General features: G+C 41.8%; 2 protein-coding genes across 2 annotated transcripts in view; one reads left to right on the top strand and one right to left on the bottom strand.

Moving 5' to 3' along the window:
* The window catches only part of LOC129447580 (uncharacterized), a 253,528-nt gene extending 245,214 nt beyond the window's left edge, over positions 1-8,314 (bottom strand). The window contains exon 1 of the mRNA XM_073859705.1: positions 8,259-8,314. The gene's annotated coding sequence lies outside the window, so the exon portion shown is untranslated. The remainder of the gene's footprint in view (positions 1-8,258) is intronic.
* LOC141353218 (uncharacterized) overlaps positions 333-20,169 on the top strand; it is a 37,011-nt gene continuing 17,174 nt past the window's right edge. Inside the window, exons 1-2 of the mRNA XM_073859694.1 lie at positions 333-6,691; positions 7,280-7,399. Coding sequence (XP_073715795.1) covers positions 333-3,473 — 3,141 coding nt within the window. The 3' untranslated portion in view covers positions 3,474-6,691; positions 7,280-7,399. The remainder of the gene's footprint in view (positions 6,692-7,279; positions 7,400-20,169) is intronic.

Below are 20,169 nucleotides of genomic sequence, written 5' to 3'. Positions count from 1 at the left end.
ATCCAGCAGTGCGTTCTCGACCCCAGCGGGAGATACATTTACCAGCATCACTTGCAAACTTTGAAGTTGGGTACAAACCAAGAGTTACAGCAATACCTTCCACTGAAGCTGAGGAACTCGGAGCAGCAGCCTCAGCTCACAACATCCCGAACCCTGATCCACTTTCACTGCCATTTGTGAGAGCAGAGTCGAATTGATCCGTGACATCTTCTCATCGTAGCCATTGAAGCAGACCAAGATCTCAAGCCAGTGTTGCTTCATCAACCAAGAGGTCCGTTGCAGATGGTCTATCGGAGCTACAGCATGCCATATTGGAGGAGCAGGTCAAGCGTATGGAATTAGCAGAAGTGCAGCGGCAGATTATGGAACAGACGCTAGTGGATGAGCAGTGTACTCTTCTAGACAAAGAAGCCAGAAAAGCCCTCAATGCGAAGGAGGATCTCCTCAGAGAACAAGAACGGCAGAGACGTCGACTGGAGGAGAAAGCAGAGATGGCATACAAGAGTAAAGAGGCTATCACCAGGCATCAGATGTTGCAACGGCGACTGAAAGAGAAAGAGATAGAATTGGCGCAAGCAGCTCTTATCACGTCTTTCATGAAAGAGGACGAAGGAATTGAGAGTTCCCGATCCTCCAAACCCCTCAGTGAATGTGAGTACAACCCAAGGTCTTCATCAGAAGTTAAGCCTTCCCTATTCCACTCACAAGGTGTACATGGACTGCTCCATTCTACTCCATCTAATCATGTTTTACCATCAGTCTCCAGTGCAGTCATTAGTCCACCTTTTTTGACAAGTTTTACATCAGTACAGCCTGCTTATACTACTACTAGTGTAATCGCCCAGTCACAGCCTACATATATTACAATGCATCCTCCTCTTGTAATCATCAGCCCTGCTTCACAGTCGGCTCCCAGACCAGCTGAGAGAGTCGTTACTTCACGTGATGCAGCTGATAACACGCCGTCAAATCCTTACCCTGCAAGGCCACTTTCTTCACGACAGGACACAGCACTTACAGATCACAGGGCAACGCCCGATACAGATCTTATGGAGCTTCTAGTTGCCACCTCTTATGAGCTTCCTAGACCCACTCTACCTCACTTCACCTCAGGTAAAGAGTCAGACTTTGCACTGCTTAAGATGGCTTTGGACCACTTGCTCGATACACATGCTCACCTTACAGAACAGTTCAAATATCAAGTCCTCCTCGATCATTTGAAACTGCCAAGCGCCTACAAGCTAGCCCAAGCTTACATGTACCATCCAAACCCGTACACTGCAGCCCTCCAAGCTCTCCAAGATAAGTATGGGCAATCGCGCCAGCTAGTGCAGAGCGAGCTAGGTGCCATCTTAAACTCACCTCAAGTAAGATCTGGAGATCCAGAAGCATTCGACAACTTTGCCCTATCAGTACAAAGTCTAGTTGGCATGCTCCGTTCCCTCGAGGGTCAGAATGGCTATGAACTACGATGCGGATCCCACGTCGATAGGCTGCTCAGCAAACTGCCTATTAACTATCGAGATGCGTTTGTAGAATACAGCATAAATCGAGGCATCCTGAGGACCGGCACTGATCAGACCTACACGCTTGAAGACTTATCTGTTTGGCTTCAGTTAAAGTCACAAGCAAAGCGCATTTCTTCTCGAGCAGCTCTTATGTTCCAAGATCAGCCTAAGCCAGTTAAGGGTCAGAGGAAATCCCAGGGTCCTTCATCTAATGTGTTTTACAACACTGAGATCCAAGCTAAGGTAGCCCATCCAGATTCTGCTCACAGCACAAAGTCACCTAAAGGTAAACCCAGTGTGAAGCCTTACTGCCCGTACTGCGACACCCGTGAGCATTACCTCAGTTTATGTCCCAAATTCAAAACGCTCACTACATCTGAGATTTCCGCCTGGATTAAAGACAGAGGCTGTTGGCGGTGTGGCAGGACCCATAAACCTGAGGCATGTACTCTCAAGAAACCTTGCCAAGTGTGCAAACAGCAACATTTGACCGTGCTCCACGAAGTGTGTTCCCAAGACGCTAAGAAAGTGTTAATGGTCAGTGCTGCTCCCGACACCATATACATTGATCGTCCTAGTCGTCCGCAACGAGTCATGTTGAAGCTAGTTAAGGTGCGCCTGTACAATGCCGAGCATTCTCTGGAAGCTAATCTGGACGACGGATCAGAAAGAACCCTCATACTTCCCTCAGCAGTCCGGCATCTCCATTTGACTAAAGAGCCTGAAAATCTGCCTTTGCGTACTGTCCGCCATGAAGTGATCCATCTACAAGGAGCATCTGTCTCTTTCGACATCTCCCCAGCTCATTCTCCTAAACAAAGGTACCACATCTTTCACGCCTTCACAGCTGGTGAGCTGAGCTTGTCTGAGCATAGATATCCTGTCAAGTCACTCATGCGCAGATACCCCCATCTGCAAGGTCTTCCTCTGCCAAATGTTGACAAGGTCCAGCCGCTTCTGCTGATAGGATCTGACTTTCCACATCTGCTGCTTCCCAAACAACCGGTCAGAACAGGTCCTCCTGGGAGTCCTGTAGCTGTGCGTACTGCTCTTGGTTGGACATTGCAAGGCCCAGCCAACCTCAACCCTACTGATGAGCACTCTCACTGCTACTTCACCATGTCCCCTAATTCAGAGCTGCAGCGTCACGTTGAACGGCTGTGGGAAGTTGACATAAACCCTTATGCCAACACTAGGACTGTGATCCGCTCCAAAGAAGATCAGCAGGCCCTAGAACTGCTGGAACAGCGCACCGTCAAAGTAGAAGTGGATGGAGTAACAAGGTACGCTACTCCATTACTGAGGCGCAAAGCTAGCCTTACCCTCTGGACTCCAAAGTACACATTGCTCCCACAGCTACGGAGTACAGAACGCCGTCTAGCCAAAGACACTGCTCTAGCCAATACCTACTGTCAAGAAATACAGAAGCTTGAACAGTTGGGCTATGTCAAACCTCTACCTTCTGACACAGTAGACAGCTCCACAGAGTCCTGGTATCTGCCGCACCACGTTGTTCATCACAACGGTAAGGCGAGGATTGTCTACAACTGTTCCTACCAGCACAATGGTCAAAGTCTCAACAGCCAACTGTTGCCCGGTCCGACATTAGGTCCTACTCTCCTCGGTGTACTTCTCCGGTTCCGAGAGCACAGTGTGGCTATCAGTGGGGACATCAAATCGATGTTTCATCAGGTTCGCCTGGTACCAGAAGACAAGCCCCTTCTCCGTTTTCTCTGGAGAGGTATGAAGAAGGAGGAGGAACCAACAGTGTATGAGTGGCAGGTTCTGCCATTCGGGACGACATGCAGTCCCTGTTGTGCCACATACGCCCTTCAGAGGCATGTGAAGGATAACAGCAGCGGTCATGAAGACATCCTGCACCTTGTGGAGACTGCCTTCTATGTCGACAATTGTTTGACCAGTGTCACCAATGCTGATGAAGCCAAGACCATTATTGATTATTGACCGGATGCGTAAACTGCTCTCAACTGGAGGCTTTGACATAAGGCAGTGGGCGAGTAACATCCCCACAGTTGTGGATCATCTTCCATCGGAGGCAAAGGCAGCGAGCACGGAGTTGTGGCTCTCTCAGCCTAGACAAGATCCTGAAGAGCCAGCCTTAGGCCTTCGCTGGAACTGCCTTACCGATCGCCTTGGGTACCGCCACAGACCAGTAGAGTATTCACAGCCAACTCTGAGGAATGTCTACAAGGTAATGGCAACACAATATGATCCCCTAGGGTATCTAATCCCATTTACCACACGAGCGAAGATCCTGATTCAAGACCTGTGGAAAGTGGGAGTTGGCTGGGATGAAACAATCAGACCAGAGGCTCTGCTGGATATCTGGACACAATGGGAGAGGGAACTAGTTCATCTTCCACAAGTGGAAATTCCCCGATGCTATGTCCCATCAGTAGCAGATGCTGGGTCATCCAGACGAGAGGCACACATCTTCTGCGACGCCTCTGAAAGAGCCTACAGGTCCGTCGCTTACCTCCGCACCCAAGACAATCAAGGTGAAGTCCACATTGCTTTCTTGATGGCTAGGTCACGAGTGAGTCCTCGCAAACAACTATCTATGCCACGCCTCGAATTGTGTGCCGCTTTAGCTGGGGCTCAGATGGCTAAAGCCTAGACAAGATCCTGAAGAGCCAGCCTTAGGCCTTCGCTGGAACTGCCTTACTGATCGCCTTGGGTACCGCCACAGACCAGTAGAGTATTCACAGCCAACTCTGAGGAATGTCTACAAGGTAATGGCAACACAATATGATCCCCTAGGGTATCTAATCCCATTTACCACACGAGCAAAGATCCTGATTCAAGACCTGTGGAAAGTGGGAGTTGGCTGGGATGAAACAATCAGACCAGAGGCTCTGCTGGATATCTGGACACAATGGGAGAGGGAACTAGTTCATCTTCCACAAGTGGAAATTCCCCGATGCTATGTCCCATCAGTAGCAGATGCTGGGTCATCCAGACGAGAGGCACACATCTTCTGCGACGCCTCTGAAAGAGCCTACGGGTCCGTCGCTTACCTCCGCACCCAAGACAATCAAGGTGAAGTCCACATTGCTTTCTTGATGGCTAGGTCACGAGTGAGTCCTCGCAAACAACTATCTATGCCACGCCTCGAATTGTGTGCCGCTTTAGCTGGGGCTCAGATGGCTAAAGTCATTATGACAGAACTGTCACTCCATTCCCAGCAAGTCACTCTTTGGACCGACGCAATGACAGTTTTAACTTGGCTCAATTCGGACTCGTGTCGCTACATGGTCTTTGTAGGTACTAGAGTCTCTGAAATTCAAGAACTTACTGAACTCAACTTGGCGGTATGTTAGCACCACTGACAATCCAGCCGATGACCTTACTCGCGGCAAACCCTTGCTCGATCTCAGCCAGCCAACCCGGTGGAGCCAGGGTCCATCATTCCTTCGGCAACATCCAGACTCCTGGCCAGTGTTCCAGTTAGTAGAAGCTCAAGAAGCTGACGAGGATGAACTTTGGAAAATAATGTTCTGTGGAGCCATCACCTGCTCTCCAACCACAACACTCAGGGCTGATATAGACGACTGGGACAGTCTTCTCAAAGCTACCCATGAGAGCCTTCACGGGGCGGCTAATGACCAGAAGAGCCCCACTATGACAGCAGCTGATGTCCAAGCAGCAGAGCTACATGTCCTCAGACAAGCCCAGAGGGAGTCTTTCCCTGAAGAGGTGGAAACTCTTTCTACTGGTAAGCCCATCTTGAGACTGAGTCGCCTGCTCATGCTTACTCCAGAGTATGATGAAGCTGTTGGCCTAATGAGAGTGGGAGGTAGACTACGCAGGGCAGAAGATCTTGAGCCAGATACAATACATCCCATCATCCTCGATCCTAAATCTCATGTTACAAAGCTGCTAATTAAGAAGTATGACAGTGAACTGCTACATCCTGGCCCCGAATGGGTTTTCGCCGAGATGAGGAGAAGATATTGGATCCTCAGGGGAAGAGAGTCCATCAAGCGTCATCAGCACGGCTGTGTTGAATGTCAGAAATGGCGTGCTACTCCAGTAGTCCCTCAAATGGCAGACTTACCCCCTGCCAGACTCCGATAAAACAAGCCACCTTTCTGGTCGACTGGGGTTGATTGTTTCGGCCCCTACAACGTCAAGGTGGGTCGGCGTACAGAGAAGCGGTGGGGTTTGATTTTCAAGTGCATGACCACAAGCTGTGTGCATCTTGACCTACTGCAGAGCATAGACACTGATGCTTTCCTGATGGCTCTCCGTCGTTTCATTGCCCGCCGCGGCAAACCATTTGAGATCCTGTCTGACAGAGGAACCAACTTCCGAGGTGGAGCTGCGGAGCTGCAAGCCAGTTTTGCCGCTTTAGAAGTTCCTCTTCAAGAACAGCTAGCCAAACAGCAAATTGAGTTCCGTTTCAACCCCCCTGGGTCTCCACACTTTGGGGGGACGTGGGAACGAGGGATCAAGTCGATTAAGTCAGCCCTTCAAGTCATCCTTCAGGACCATACCGTTGCCGAACCTGTGCTGCAGACTGTGCTGATAGAAGTGGAGGGAATACTTAATGCTAAACCGCTTGGGTACATCTCCTCGGATGCTGCAGATCCAGACCCCGTCACACCGAATCTGCTGTTGATGGGACGCAGCGACGCATCACTCCCACAGGCTGTCTACGCATCTAGTGACCTTCTCAGCTGAAGAAGATGGCGTCACAGCCAGATCCTGGCGGACCATTTCTGGTCCAACTTTATCCGTCGTCATCTTCCGGACCTTCAGAAGCGGTCGAAGTGGAATAAGGACACAGACAATCTGACTGTTGGCCAGGTGGTGATGGTAGTTGATTCGCAGCTACCCAGAGCTCAGTGGCCCATTGGGAGAGTGGTGAAGATTTGTTCCGGTTCGGATGGACGAGTCAGGGCAGCTGAAGTTAAGATCAAGGGACAGACCTACCTACGCCCAGTTGCGCGCCTTGTGCGGTTACCAGCCTGGGAGGACGCTGACTAAGTAGACTTTCCTTTGGGATTCAAATTTATTGCTAAATTTGGGGGCGGCTATGTCAGAAAGTCTTTTATTTTGAAATCGCGTTAATATCATTTCCGTTCCGAGCGCGTCACATATTCATTCACGACTCTGCATTCTGTGGGATGGGTGCTCTCGTGTGCGTAATCTAAGCGAAAGTAAGTTTTATTTCGAACTAATATGCAAATATTGCTATAGGACTCGTTTAGATGTTGTTTACTTGCACTTGCTTTATTGTTAAGTATAGTATGTGCATGGTTTAATGCTTTTGCGTGTATGTCTTAAGTTAATAGGTATCACGTGACTGTTAGATTGAAGATTATTTCCTTTACATTATGTAAGCTTTACGCTGTATATATGAGTGCTATATTTCAGTTCTTGTACCCTTTTGTCTTACTGCTAAATTGTATTTAACATCTGTTGCGCTGTTAGACGCAATTAGTGTGTAGTTAAGCACGTCTTGGTCACGCGCTCTTGCATAATGAGCGCATGGGGTGCAGTTGCATCCGCTTCCACTAGAGGGAGGCAAAGACCACCAAATCCCTTTAGTACTTTGCATTTACCCTTTGAATGCATGTATATTCGTTTTTTATGACTCTTTCTAGGTTATTTGACTAAATAATTATATTTCAGTATTCTGATTCAATGTTTAATATTGTATTGGATATTACTATATACCTTTGTACATTTTTATTGTACTTTGCACATTGTGATTAATAATATTTTATTCTTTGTTTCTTTTGTAGACCACACACCATACCTGTCAAGTTTTGGATTTGAAAATAAGGGAAATTTTCCGGCGCCCACTGCGAACAGTCCCACCACCAACCCAAACAAGCTCCAGTATTCCTTACATTTTAAGACTGGTGAGGGCCGGATAATATTTTTTAAACCTTAGTGCTGATAATTGTGTTAAAATTAACTAAACAAACTAATTCATTAGCAAGAAAACTAGTGAAACACACAGCTCTGTAAAAACTACATTTCATAAGTCACACTCATACTGTACATACTATACACACAAATTTGCATCTGTACAAAACCCAATGGCCTTAGTTTGTAAAGCCTTATTTTAACTTCTTTTGCATTATACCTTAATGCCAAAATTATTTATAAACCATTCACTTTTCTTTGTAATGAGAACAGTCATTTAGAAAATGAAAATGCTAGATGGGGCAGTGGCCCAAACCAAAAAGGGCACTACAGGGGGTGGTACTATTAGTATGGTTTTAATATAGTATTATAAATAAATGATGTGTTACTATATTACTAGCATCAATTTAGACAAGTGATTACAAGTGATTATAATGGGAAAATATAATAACAAGAATTAAAGTGTGACAATAGATATTCAATATGATTTACTTGCTGGCTTGATAGAGCTTTGAATCAATGTTTGCAATGTTGAACTGCCTTTACCAGCCTCCCTTTCCGTTCTCTGTCTTTATTTTGTGAAGGCATTGGTGTTTTTGGTATTTTTTGTCTACAAAGTGTGCCAACAACCGCAAATTTAGTGTTTATGTTAACTTAGATCTGACCGGGAACATTTAATTCATTAGACAAGCATTGTAACGATAATAATGTGCATATTTTGTTGCTTGCTTGCTAACTTGTTAGCACTTTTAGAACAACGACTGCAAATCATTAACCAAAGAAATACATAAACAAACTTCCAAATTAGTAATTCTGCGGTTTAACAACTGATATATTATGTAATAAATCTACCTGTTAATGCAACAAACTTCAGACAGAAACTGTCGTCTTCGCTCTCCAGGCAGAGAGTGCACAGAGATGCTGCGTAGCGGGTGGGACAAACACGAAGTGGATTAGCGGAATCAGTGGATCTTTAGCGATCTGGGATTGGGAATGTTTTTTTATTACTCCGCCCGGGCATTATAATATTTTTGTAATAACGCAGGTTAAAATACGGGAGATTTACGGGAAAATACTAATACGGGAGGACGGCGGGAAAGAAGGGTAAAATACGGGACTTTCCCGATACTTGACAGGTATGCCACACACACACACACACACACCACACATACTCCTACAACATAACCACATAAAATTTCAATAATAAAGTGTTCTGGAATGATTTCTCCGTGCCCTTCTCTCTGACCGGAGCACTGTCAAAGGAAACTGTCAGACCAGTATTATCCTCTTCAGAGTGACTCACTCTATCACACAAGTTGTAATTTTAGTTTTCAAACAGAGATGATGATAGTGTTCATTTAACTGTGGGGATTTCATCTATTGCATTTAATAATTTGGCTTTCTTCCTCATTTTAGTATTACTTTCTCCAGAAAAAGAGTCAACACAATAAAAAATTTAAGACAGGAACAAATTCAAAATTGAGTGATTTGACACGGAATGACCAGCAGGTGTTCACTATTAATGACTCAATCACTTCATTATCTTATTAACTTTAACACTGATTTAGTGTTTTTTAACACCAATCTTGGTGTGGATTATATAAACACCGAGCAGTGTTAATTTAACACTGAGGATTTTGCTGTGTACTGTTTGGCTCATGCTAGCTCAGTATCCTCAGTTCTTTGATTAGTTCTTTGGACGCGTCCGATAGAAACTGTTCTCAAATCAGTGAACTGGTGACTCCATAAATGCAGCAACCTGTTCCTGACTCGAGAGTCCCTGTATCATGCTTTTCAGTAACACTTGCGCAGTATTAACGGCTCATCAAGTCGGACGCGTCCGATAGAAACCGTTCTTGAATCAGGTATTGATGTTACAGGGTTCCCGCGGGGTCTTAAAAAGTCTTAAAAGTCTGAAATTTATAAAGTTAAATTTAAGGCCATAAAAAGTCTTAAAAACGGCCATATTCTCATCTTAGGTCTTAAATTTTATTAACCCAAGTCTTAAATTCCTTACCTCCATTTATTCCCGAAAAGGGTTGTCCGAAAAAAAAATAAACTAGTAAATTAAAATGCTGTAGAACTAATCAGTGATGGGTGGGCCTCTAAAAAGAAAAGTTCTGCACTTCGCGTGTCACTGAATCTCACTTCAATCCAGTTTTTAATCATTTTTTTAAGAGGATACAAATGTAGGCTATTATAATCCATGCAATTCATGCCATAAGCTATATTTCAGGTGTTGTGATCTGACTGTATACTGTAGGTTTGGCGAGAAACAAACCTTAAATGCAGTTTTTTATAAGCAAAATTATTTTCTGTGTTAATTTAACCAACTAGCCCGTGGCTTATTCTTAGGGCTAATCCCATTTCTCTGTCTTACCCCTTCCCCTACCACTTCGTCTTACCCCTAGCCCTTGTCCCTCAAAACCAAGTGTTAAGCGCTAGGGGTGAAAACATACCCCTATGAAATGAGACACCGCTTGGTTACGGATACGTCATCATACATCGTCGTTTGCTGGCTGCCAGTTAAAACTGTATACAAGCATGCAGTCCATTCATGGCTAGTTAGAGAAATACGGGAATGTTGTGCAAATCAGCAAATACAGGAATGTTGTGCAAATCAGCAACGTAACGTTAGCGTAGCAAACTAGCGAAATTTTAAAACATTTAAATTAAGAACATAATTCAAATATATATGAACAGGACTGTGTAGAGCACAAAACAAGACGTTAGTAATTTTTAAATTAATTATTAACCCGAAAATACTTACATTTATGGGACTCTCTGGACGCTCTGGCCGCCATTTTTGCCGGTTGCGCAGTGTATTCTGGGTACCCCTTGGTTTCAAGTAAGCTCACGGAAATTCTTGGTTTTAAGGGGTATCTACCACTTGCCCTTAGCCCTACCCCTTGATCAAAACGAGAATTGAGATTGCCCTTACTCTCACGTGAACGTGCAAAACTAAGGGGTAGGGGTAAGGGGAAGGGGTAAGACAGAGAAATGGGATTGGCCCTTACTCTTACTCCTGCGCGGCGGTGTTAAAATAAGATATTTTCGACTTTAAAATTCAAAGATCGTATCTTAAACTGTCGGAATATATTCCATATGGATTCATTTAGATTTACAGATGTTTAACATTAAAATCGATGCATGGGAATAATTTGTATTATTTTTTGAAATACCCATCACTCTTAAATGCCGCATGTCCCTTGGATACATCGAGGCTTCCCAATTTAGTTCCTTTCACGTCGTTTTAATCATTAAATTCGATCGGTTTTACTTTCATTCAATAAAGCACATGTTCTGTAACATTTACCTGTGCCTTAAACACTGCGAAACAATTTTGCTATATTTTTAAACATTTTTTGAAAAGATGACGAACTAGAAAATCGTTTTCTGAACCTATAGCTTGGGCGCCATCTTTTTGCATTAGAATAGGCCTACATTTTAAAATATCAAAATAGGCCAACATATTTTGTTTTAAAATATATTCTAAAACCTGGTTAAATTATTTTGGAGTAGCCTAGTAGGCCTTCTCCACAGTTTGTTCATTTTCTGTGTGCATCATTGTTGCATGTTTCTATTCTGAATAAACAAACAGCGCAGTTTACATGCTTCGTCCTTGTTGCATTAGCTCATTAAGATAATTCTAAACAGATTTCTGTAATTCAAACAACTCTGAATTGTAGTTGAGAACGTCACGGCGCACTATTAAAACATTGTCGGTAATGTGTCGCTCGGGCCAGGCTCGGACACAACGTGCAGGAGCTTCGGTTATGTTTTTTTGTGCCCGATCGAAGCTCTAATACAGATGATGTTGACGCTGTAAAAGTTTCGAATATGTATTTATTTTTTATCAAACATATTCAACACTTTTTTTTACATTAGCCAGGGGATGAAAGAGAAAAATAATTTAATAAAAACATGGAAATGCTGACATACATTAATACATTTAGCAGCTTTAGTTTATCAGATTATTAATAGATTTTAGGTAGCCTATTGCTTAACTTCTAATAGAAAAATACGGAATAATGGTTTATAATCACCATATTTACATGTATTTATAATAAACGTTGCAAACAAAAGTAACACATTAATCAAATAATATTTCTTATGTAATAAGATATCATAAGAGAAAAAAAACTAATTCAATATTTTCCAAAGTCTTAAGAAAAATATATGAATTCTAACAAAAGAGCACAAATCTAACCATCTTTTTTTCTTTTTTTGAATAAGGACAACTCCAAAACAAATGAAAAAATGTTTCTGCATGTTGACCACAAAAGGTACAAAACAAAAAGTTTAGAATATGCCTACCTGCAATACTGCAATATCGCACAAGGAAACGTGCGTACGTCAAGTCGAAACCTGACGTGGAGGTAAGTACTTTTCCACGTCAAATCTGAGCGTTTGAGTGGATTTGAGCGTACGCACGGTCTTAGATCAAATCTGTGCGTAAAAACGCTTTATAAATGAGGCCCCAGAAGCGAAAAAATCAACACTGCTTTATTGAAAATCAACTTAAACAGTCAGACCGTCGAGTCCCGAGCCACCAACAAGAAGTCAACTTTAGTGTTACACAGTTTTCACTTGCGACCTCTGGAGGCTACAGCATTCGGATTTAGAAACTGCCTAGTTAGCTTCACACAACAAACCACGGACAGCCCTTTAATGGTAAATTTCCTTATCATTTAATTATTGTGTAATTAGAGGGGCGAATAAATGCGATGGCGGAACAGCGCATATTTATGCATATAACATATGGGTGGAGAAAGTCTAAAACACGTTAACAAGGCACATATCAGCAGCTGACCATACTGATCTTCCCATATTAGTGGATTTTATTTGTCAAAAAACAAAGATATATTAAAAATATAATGTTTTGAGAATTTCTGAGATCATTGTGTCATGTTGGTCTTAAATTTCAGTCATAATGGTCTTAAAAAGGTCTTAAAAAGTTTTAAATTTGACTTGGTGAAACCTGCAGCAACCCTGTGTTATCGGTGACTCTGGAATACCAGTATGTTTGTTGCGCATGCTCAGCAGGGGCGGAATGGCCATCTGGCACACCGGCAGTTTCCCGGTGGGCCGATGTACTTTTTGGGCCGCTACATCTCATACTATCTTTGTCTGTTGAGCAGCCCAGTTAGCGTCTTTTTGTTCTAGACAGACCGGCCCACTGACATTTAAGCAGCAGCCCATTGGTTATTTTATTTTTTTATGACATTAATCTGGACCAATGACTGCCCAGCCCAGTCATCGTCCTTTTTTTCCTAAATAGACCGGCCAACTCAGCAGCAGCCCATTGGTTATTTTTGATTGACATTAAGCTGGCCCAATCACCGCTTTGGTCTCTGTGCAAGCGAGCATGCGTCGTCGGTCAGTTCACGTGTCAAAATAGAGAGAGAGAGAGAGATGGAGAAAACACGGAAGGGAGGCGCAGATAAACTGCGCGACAAAAGAAACAGGCTCTTCAGCAGACGCTGCAAAATGTGTTAAAATAACACAGCAGGACCTTCAACTCGCGTCACTGGTGATGATGATGATGGTGGCGGTGGTGGCACTGGGAGCACCAGCACGCAAGTGTCAGTGATGAGAGGGAGAGAGACGAGAGAGAAGTGAGTGTAGTGCCTGCGGTAAGCAGAACTGCTTTCAAAACACAAGTTTAGATAGATACCCCTGACAAAACTGAGTCAAAAACACAAAATTATGGTGATAAAGCTGCAATAAAATAATTGCACTCTTTGCTCTGTGACTACGAGATTGTATCTGATTCGTAGATTTTTTGTTGATTGTCTGTTTCAAAACGTATCATTTCCCTTCAAGCAAAATCAAACAATCCAGGAGATCTGCTTACAGAAAAAGATGTTTATTGTATATAACAACACACTTGACAGATAATGTTAAAAATCTCTAGTACTGTAATCACACTAGTTTAGTTCAGTGAATGTAGTGAATACTTCCTGTAAGTACTGCAAGTAATAATCTGTTTTCAATATTACTGTAAGCAGTAGGGATGCCACAATTCTCAATACATTATTGAACCGTTCGGTTCGACCCCCACGGTCCAATACGCGCAGGTGAATTGCGGTTTTTCGGTTTATCCATCAAAATCTGTCAGTTTTATATTCCCTGCACTTTTGTTAATGTGCGCATGCGCGTGATCTGCACGCTTATAAACGCCACAGCGAGTTGATATCCAGTCACTGTGTGCTAGCTGCGTTAAACTCTGCTTGAACTCTGCTTGCAATGCTGGTGTCAGATTTCATTCGCGTGCACACACACCCAACAGAAGTACGACAACAAAAAGCAGCAGCACGACTGTCTTTTAAATCTGAGGTGTGGATTAATTATTTGTGCGTGTAGATTACATACAACATCAATGTAAAGATGCAAATTCGCGTGCGGCAATGCGAATGACGCAAATTGGGCTTGTTATTGATGCAAACGCGCGTTATTTGCCTCAAACACATCTTCTGCACAAGTTGAAAAAGTTTAACTCAAGAAGAGAATGCGCATGATGCTAAAATAAATCCCACCAGTAATGTTGTTTGAGGAACGCATTTTTGGTTTCTACACAGACAGCATGATGTTGGACTTAACAGTAGTGCAGTAAGGTATAGCCTCGAACCGTAAACCGTGAACAAGAACCGAAATATGTATTGAACCGTGAACTAAGTGTATTGTTGCATCACTAGTAAGCAGCACTTGTATTTTGTAAAAAGTCAGCAATTGCATATAACTTGTTTTAGGATTCATAAGTGTGGATTACTAAACTAAACTAAACTAAACTAAACTAAACTAAACTAAACTAAACTAATAAATAACATGTTCTAGAAGTGTATGTTGTGTCAACTCTCACTCTTTTCTGCTATTAATTGGGTTTAGTGCTTTTATGGAATTGGAGTTGCTATTGCTATACATATTTAAAGGCGTGCAAAGATGGGTGGTATTTGTAATTATACACTGCAAAAAAAATATTTTCAAGAAAAAAATTCTTAGTATTTTTGTCTTGTTTTCAGTAAAAAATATCTTAAAATTCTTAAAATAAGATGGTTTTTCTTAATGAGCAAAATGACTCAAGAAAATTAGTCTAGTTTTTACACCAAACATTTTAAATTTAAGTGATTTTGTGCATAAAACAAGCAAAAAAATCTGCCAATGGGGTAAGCATGGGGATTTTTTTTGCATTTAGTGTTTAAGAAAAATGTTCAAGATTTTTTGCTTACCCCATTGGCAGATTTTTTTTGCTTGTTTTATGCACAAAATCACTTAAATTTGATATTTTTGGTCTAAAAACTAGACTTATTTTCTTGGGTAATTTTCATCAAGAAAAAGCATCTTAATTTAAGAATTTTTAGATATTTTTACTAGGGCTGTGAAAATAACGCATTAATTCGATTAATTAATCTGAGAAAAAATAACGCGTTAAAAAAAATAACGCAGATTAATCCATTCCGTATTGACCTTTGAACCTGGACACATTCTAGCCACCATGTGACTGTAAAATAAAGGAGGTAGACGAGAATGCGCTGGCGGTGACTGGATCATTGACTGGAACATTTACTCATAAAAAACGGCCTGGTGGAAGTGATGATAAAAATAAAGTATGCAACTCCTGCAGCACAGAATTTGCATATCATAGAGTTCGTCCACTCTAAAGTACCACATAATACAAAGCACATGGAGTAAAGTTCTCCGCCGTTACACGGAATTGCAAAATTATTAAATTCACTTTTCATGAAGACGACGTGTATTCAGCTTTTTAAGTGGGATGTGATCAAAGCCTGGAGTGGGCAAAATCACATTCCTCTCTCCACTGTAAGTGTTCTGTATTCACTACGCACCGGATCCACTTCGGGTTTTCTGGCTGTAGCGCGTAATTTGAGGTAAAACTTTATTTCAGCTAGCATGGAAATACTTATAATGCAGGAAGGCTCCGATGTTTTGGAGATCGATAAAGGTGTAAAAGACCAATGGAGATTGACTTGGCTTAACGGAATGATGAAGATTGGGATCAGAAAACCAAACAGGCAATTAACGTGTGTCTTTGCACAGTATAGGTGTCCTGTATTTTGTGGGTAAATGATTTCTCTCGTACGTGATTACTCGCGTCGCGTTTTTGACTGCTACGTTGATCTAACCAGTGGCTGATAAAACGGGTTTGTTAAACTAGTGAGTACACTTCATGTGGCGCCACAAGAACCAAGAAGCAGATGACATCCAAATCCCGTGAGAGCAGTTCGAGAAATCATAACAGAAGACTGCTTCCTAAATGCTCTCGCGGTACTTTGATGTCATAGCCTGACTACGTCAGACTTCGTACTTCCGCTAAATTTCATTACGCTTCTGTACTCAGTCTGAGATACCTCCCATTCAAACCGTTTTCCACCGGTCTCAAAACGACCGTCCAATCAACGAACAGAGGGCGGGCTGAGAGCCGTGACGTAGACGCTAAACGCCGAATCACGGTTGAAGTCTGTTGAGGACATGGAGACACAGAAAGCTCTGTTGTGGAGAACCGGCACTTGCCAACTTAAACCCGAACAAGAAAAGTGTTTGTTAAACATTTGAATGGAGATTATGTTGTTGCCCTGCTCCCGACAAGTTTTTGGAAAAGTTTAATTTATCAACTTTACCGATCGTCAGCGTGAAACTGTGTGCAGCACAGCTTGACGTGCACAACGATCGAGAAATCATGGAAGGGAATTATATTGTTCACAGTTAATGGTGGAGGACGCGTGGGCAAGCATTCTTTGGTGACATTCCTGATTAACCAGAAAATAAGGTAGGGAGATTTAATTTACATATGGTTATGGTTGTCTGGTGGAAGAGTTTGAGAGGAGAGAGGGGCTTTCCTCCCGTTAGACGTGAGTGGAAAGCCACCGTAAGGATAGTGTTCAACTAGCTCTGGCCCGATTTACTTTACATAATCTGCAAAAGTCGTTCATAGCCATGTTAACTCTGGTATTTCGCTCGATGGGTTTGTTTTCACATCATACGTGTATTTTACAGCAGAGATTCGATGCGGCTGATCCGGCGCATAAAGCACATCATATCCAAATGTTATGTGTGATTGGCTTACGTTTAGACCAATGATTTTAAACTTCAGACAAGCCCCTCCCACGAGAAGGAAAACGATTGTCAATTATGCCCAGCCAGACTCTGTCTATGAAGCGAAGCAAAATAGCAGAGGATGGTATTACCAGGCTATTGATGTCATCCACCTGTCAGGTTCTTTATTTAAGGTTTATGTTCAATTACACAAAAAAGCCCTGCAATTGATATTGCACTGTTAAACTTTTGGTAAATTATCTTCCTGAAGCACTTTATTTCCTTAGCATATTACTTTAGGTTATTTTTGTTGATTGTTATGGCCATTATTTGAACAGTGAAAATACTGTTATAATAAAAGAGTTTTTGAGCTTTGATGTCACTAATGCTGATTATTCACTGATTTATTTAAAAATAAATATTTAATACTTTCACAGCAAAAATTATGTAGGCGATTAATTTAGATTAATTAATCACAGAGTATGTAATTAATTAGATTAAAAATTTAATTTTTACTGAAAACAAGACAAAAATACTAAGAATTTTTATCTCGAAAATAATTTTTTGCTGTGTAGTGTGGGCCGGTTTGGGCCAAAATGCCAGGGCCGAATTTTTGTCCCAGTCCAGCCCTGACTATAGTGGAGTGAATAGAAGACGTTAGCAGATGGCCAAATATAAAGTGACCATATATACGTATATTATTAGTGCAACCAAACGCAATTACCAGACATTTTGATGCTGGGAAACTGTTTTGATAAACTTACTGAGTTGCTAACACGTTAAAACCACTGGGGAACAACACCACTTCTGTTGCCAAAATGCGCACGCAGGCTATTTCATCAATTTCATAATCGGGATAATGTAGAGCGAGGCGGTTCTTATAGCAAATACAACCCCGTAAGGCTGATTCAAGCTCCGCTTTGCGTGGGGTCCTGATAAGCCTGTCGGGTTGTATTCGCTATAACAACCGCCTCGCTCTACATTATCCCTTATATATGCCTATATTTAAATGCAAATATTAATGATTTCAGTGTATAATAGATGCATCACTAATTGTGCACCTGTCCTATCCATGCTGCTGGTCTTTTCTCATCTGCACCTCCTGCCACAGCGTCCTTTTGACTGCGAAAAAGGTCTGTTAATTTGGGGCATTTAGCTGCCTCTTGTGCCAACATTTTTATTTTTTAGGCCCCATCCATTTCTTTCTCTTCTTTTTGCAATTTTTACCGTCTTGTCTATGTTGCATTCACACAAATCCAAACCTGACCAAAAGTAAACTCTTTTGATCGGCGCCTTTGAGCCAATCGGATGTGAGGAAAAATGAGGATCAGTCCAAGTTGGGAGGGGCCGCTCTTATCCCCCCTCAAGATTTGAAGAATTGGTTTGGCCCGGTCTGAAACAGACACAGCGTTCCGCTGCAGCTGAGCGCCTGGTCAGGCATTAAAAAAAAAAAAACTTTGCTCCCGGAACTCCCGATGGCCAGTCCGCCCCTGACTATAGTACACGGATCTGGTAGCTGTGTTGAAAAACTTGATAAATCAACTTTTAAATATAACTTTCTCTGTCTGTGTTGCTTCTCTGCTGATTCTTGCCATACTTCCATTGCCAACATGCGCGTGCATGCGTTTCCACGTCATCATTGTGTTCAAACAGTAAAATGGTCTAAGGAATCCCTGTATGTCTGTATATTAGCTGTTAAGGTCACTGATGGAGAGAGACAGGTTGATGATGACCCTTGCAGTCATATTGATGAGGAGGAGGAAGGAAAGCAGAACAAGAAGAGGAGGAGAATGGAACCAGTACAAAAACAGTGACGGGGCAGTGTGCAGGGCTGGGTAGGCAATCATGACCACCAGCTAAACCAGCATCAAACCAGCATAGAACAGCATAATTCCCATGCTGGTTTGAGCATAATTCCCATGCTGTTTTTTTCAGCAGGGTAGGCATATCAATCAATCAAAGCTTTATTAAGGACACACACATAGAAAAATACAGCACAATATTACATATTTACATATAGGATAAAGTGCAATAGTTCCACTTACTAGATTATAACTTGACTAAAGCACAGATTGAATTAAAAAAAGGAATTATTCTTAGTCATATTTATTACTGATGTTCTTCTCATGCATATGTAGTGAAGTGGTTTGTTTTAATCCGAATATGTGTATCAAATACTTTACCATTATGTTTTTATGTTTTTCTACATTATGTTTTTATGTCTTTCTATATGAATATAACCAGTTCAGTTATATACATTGCAGTTTGTTCAAAAAGTGCATGGGGAGGGTAGGAACAAAAGACCTACAGTTCCAGGAATGTTTCTGTATGATATAAACCATATGTTGGTTCATGTAACAAACCCATGGGAATAGGATTGCGTGCGAAGGCAGACTTAAATACTCTAGTACAGGGGAAAGGTTTTCAGTGAGTCTTGAAGTTTTTGCAGGACTGCTCGGCTTTTATTTTGCTGGTTAATAAAAGTCTATCTTTTGAAAATGAAACCTACGGCTTGAGAATTTTATTCTTAAAGAACCCAAAAAGGAAAACCACAACAATTGGCGCCCAACGTGGGGATGGAAAAGAGCACAACAATTGGCAACCCAGATGGAACATGAAAAGAGCACAGAACCAGAGACCACAGCTGGCTTCTCGATGGGCAATACAATTAGGTGGCCACCTAAAAGAGGTAAGCGATTTGCTTATTCAAAGATTGTATTGTTCACCTGAGATGGCTCGTTGTGGTAAGATCAACTGCTCTTCCAAATTTAAGAATAAAAAGAAGAAATGAATGATTATTAGACTAAATGATAAGACTAAAGGGTTTCATTTTCAAAGGAAACATGTGCATGCACTCATCTGTTTTGTTACTAACAGTACGTGGTGGTATTAGAACAGATGGTTATTTTTATTTTTATTTTAAGTGAAGAAAACGCGTAAGAGTTTATGCAGTGTTGGACAGGAAGTGGATCTGCATGTCTATTGTTTGTTGGGGAAGTGAATGATAATGGAGGTCTATTGTTTGTTGGGGACAATAGATGTCTATTTTCTGTTGGGGAGGTGAATGACAATAGAGGCCTATTGTCTGTTGGGGAGGTGAATGACAATAGAAGTCTGTGCCTGTGGTCAGAAGTGTAAGGCACAGAGGTCAATTTTGTGTATCAAAATTGACAGTATACCGCCTTAAAGTGGTATATTTTATTATTTTAATTTAGATCCATGTTGGGGAAGTGTAGTGGGTCTGTTGTTTTAGTCGTATAATCACGTTGAGAAAGTGTAGTGGTTGTGTTGTTTTAATTAGCAAGGTACTTCAGGTAAAGTACAGTTTGTTTTGTTTAATTGTATTTGTTTCTGTGTGAGAGTGTATGTGTCTGTGCTAGCATGAGTCTGTGAGTGCACGTCTGAGAAGAGGAAAAGTGGGGGCTAAGTGAGCAGTGGGTGTGTCTTTCTTCTGTGGCTCTGCAGAGGCCACAGAGAGGTGTTGTGTTACACTAGTGGAGTGAGAGATTGTTTAATAAAACTGTGGAAAGGGAATACAGTTTGAAAGTATGTGAATATGAGTAAGAATATAAGTATGAATATGAATACGATATGAATAAGAGACTAATAACTAAGAGAATAAGTTATAAATGCTACTAAAGATGATATTTGATGATATTGTGGAGTTATTGTAGCTAAAAGTATTAATTATTATAGTTAAATCTAGAAT

This window comes from Misgurnus anguillicaudatus, chromosome 21 (assembly GCF_027580225.2).
Source record: "Misgurnus anguillicaudatus chromosome 21, ASM2758022v2, whole genome shotgun sequence".
NCBI lineage: Eukaryota > Metazoa > Chordata > Actinopteri > Cypriniformes > Cobitidae > Misgurnus > Misgurnus anguillicaudatus.
Note: the sequence above shows the minus strand (reverse complement) of the source record. Positions and strands in the feature narration are given on the sequence as shown.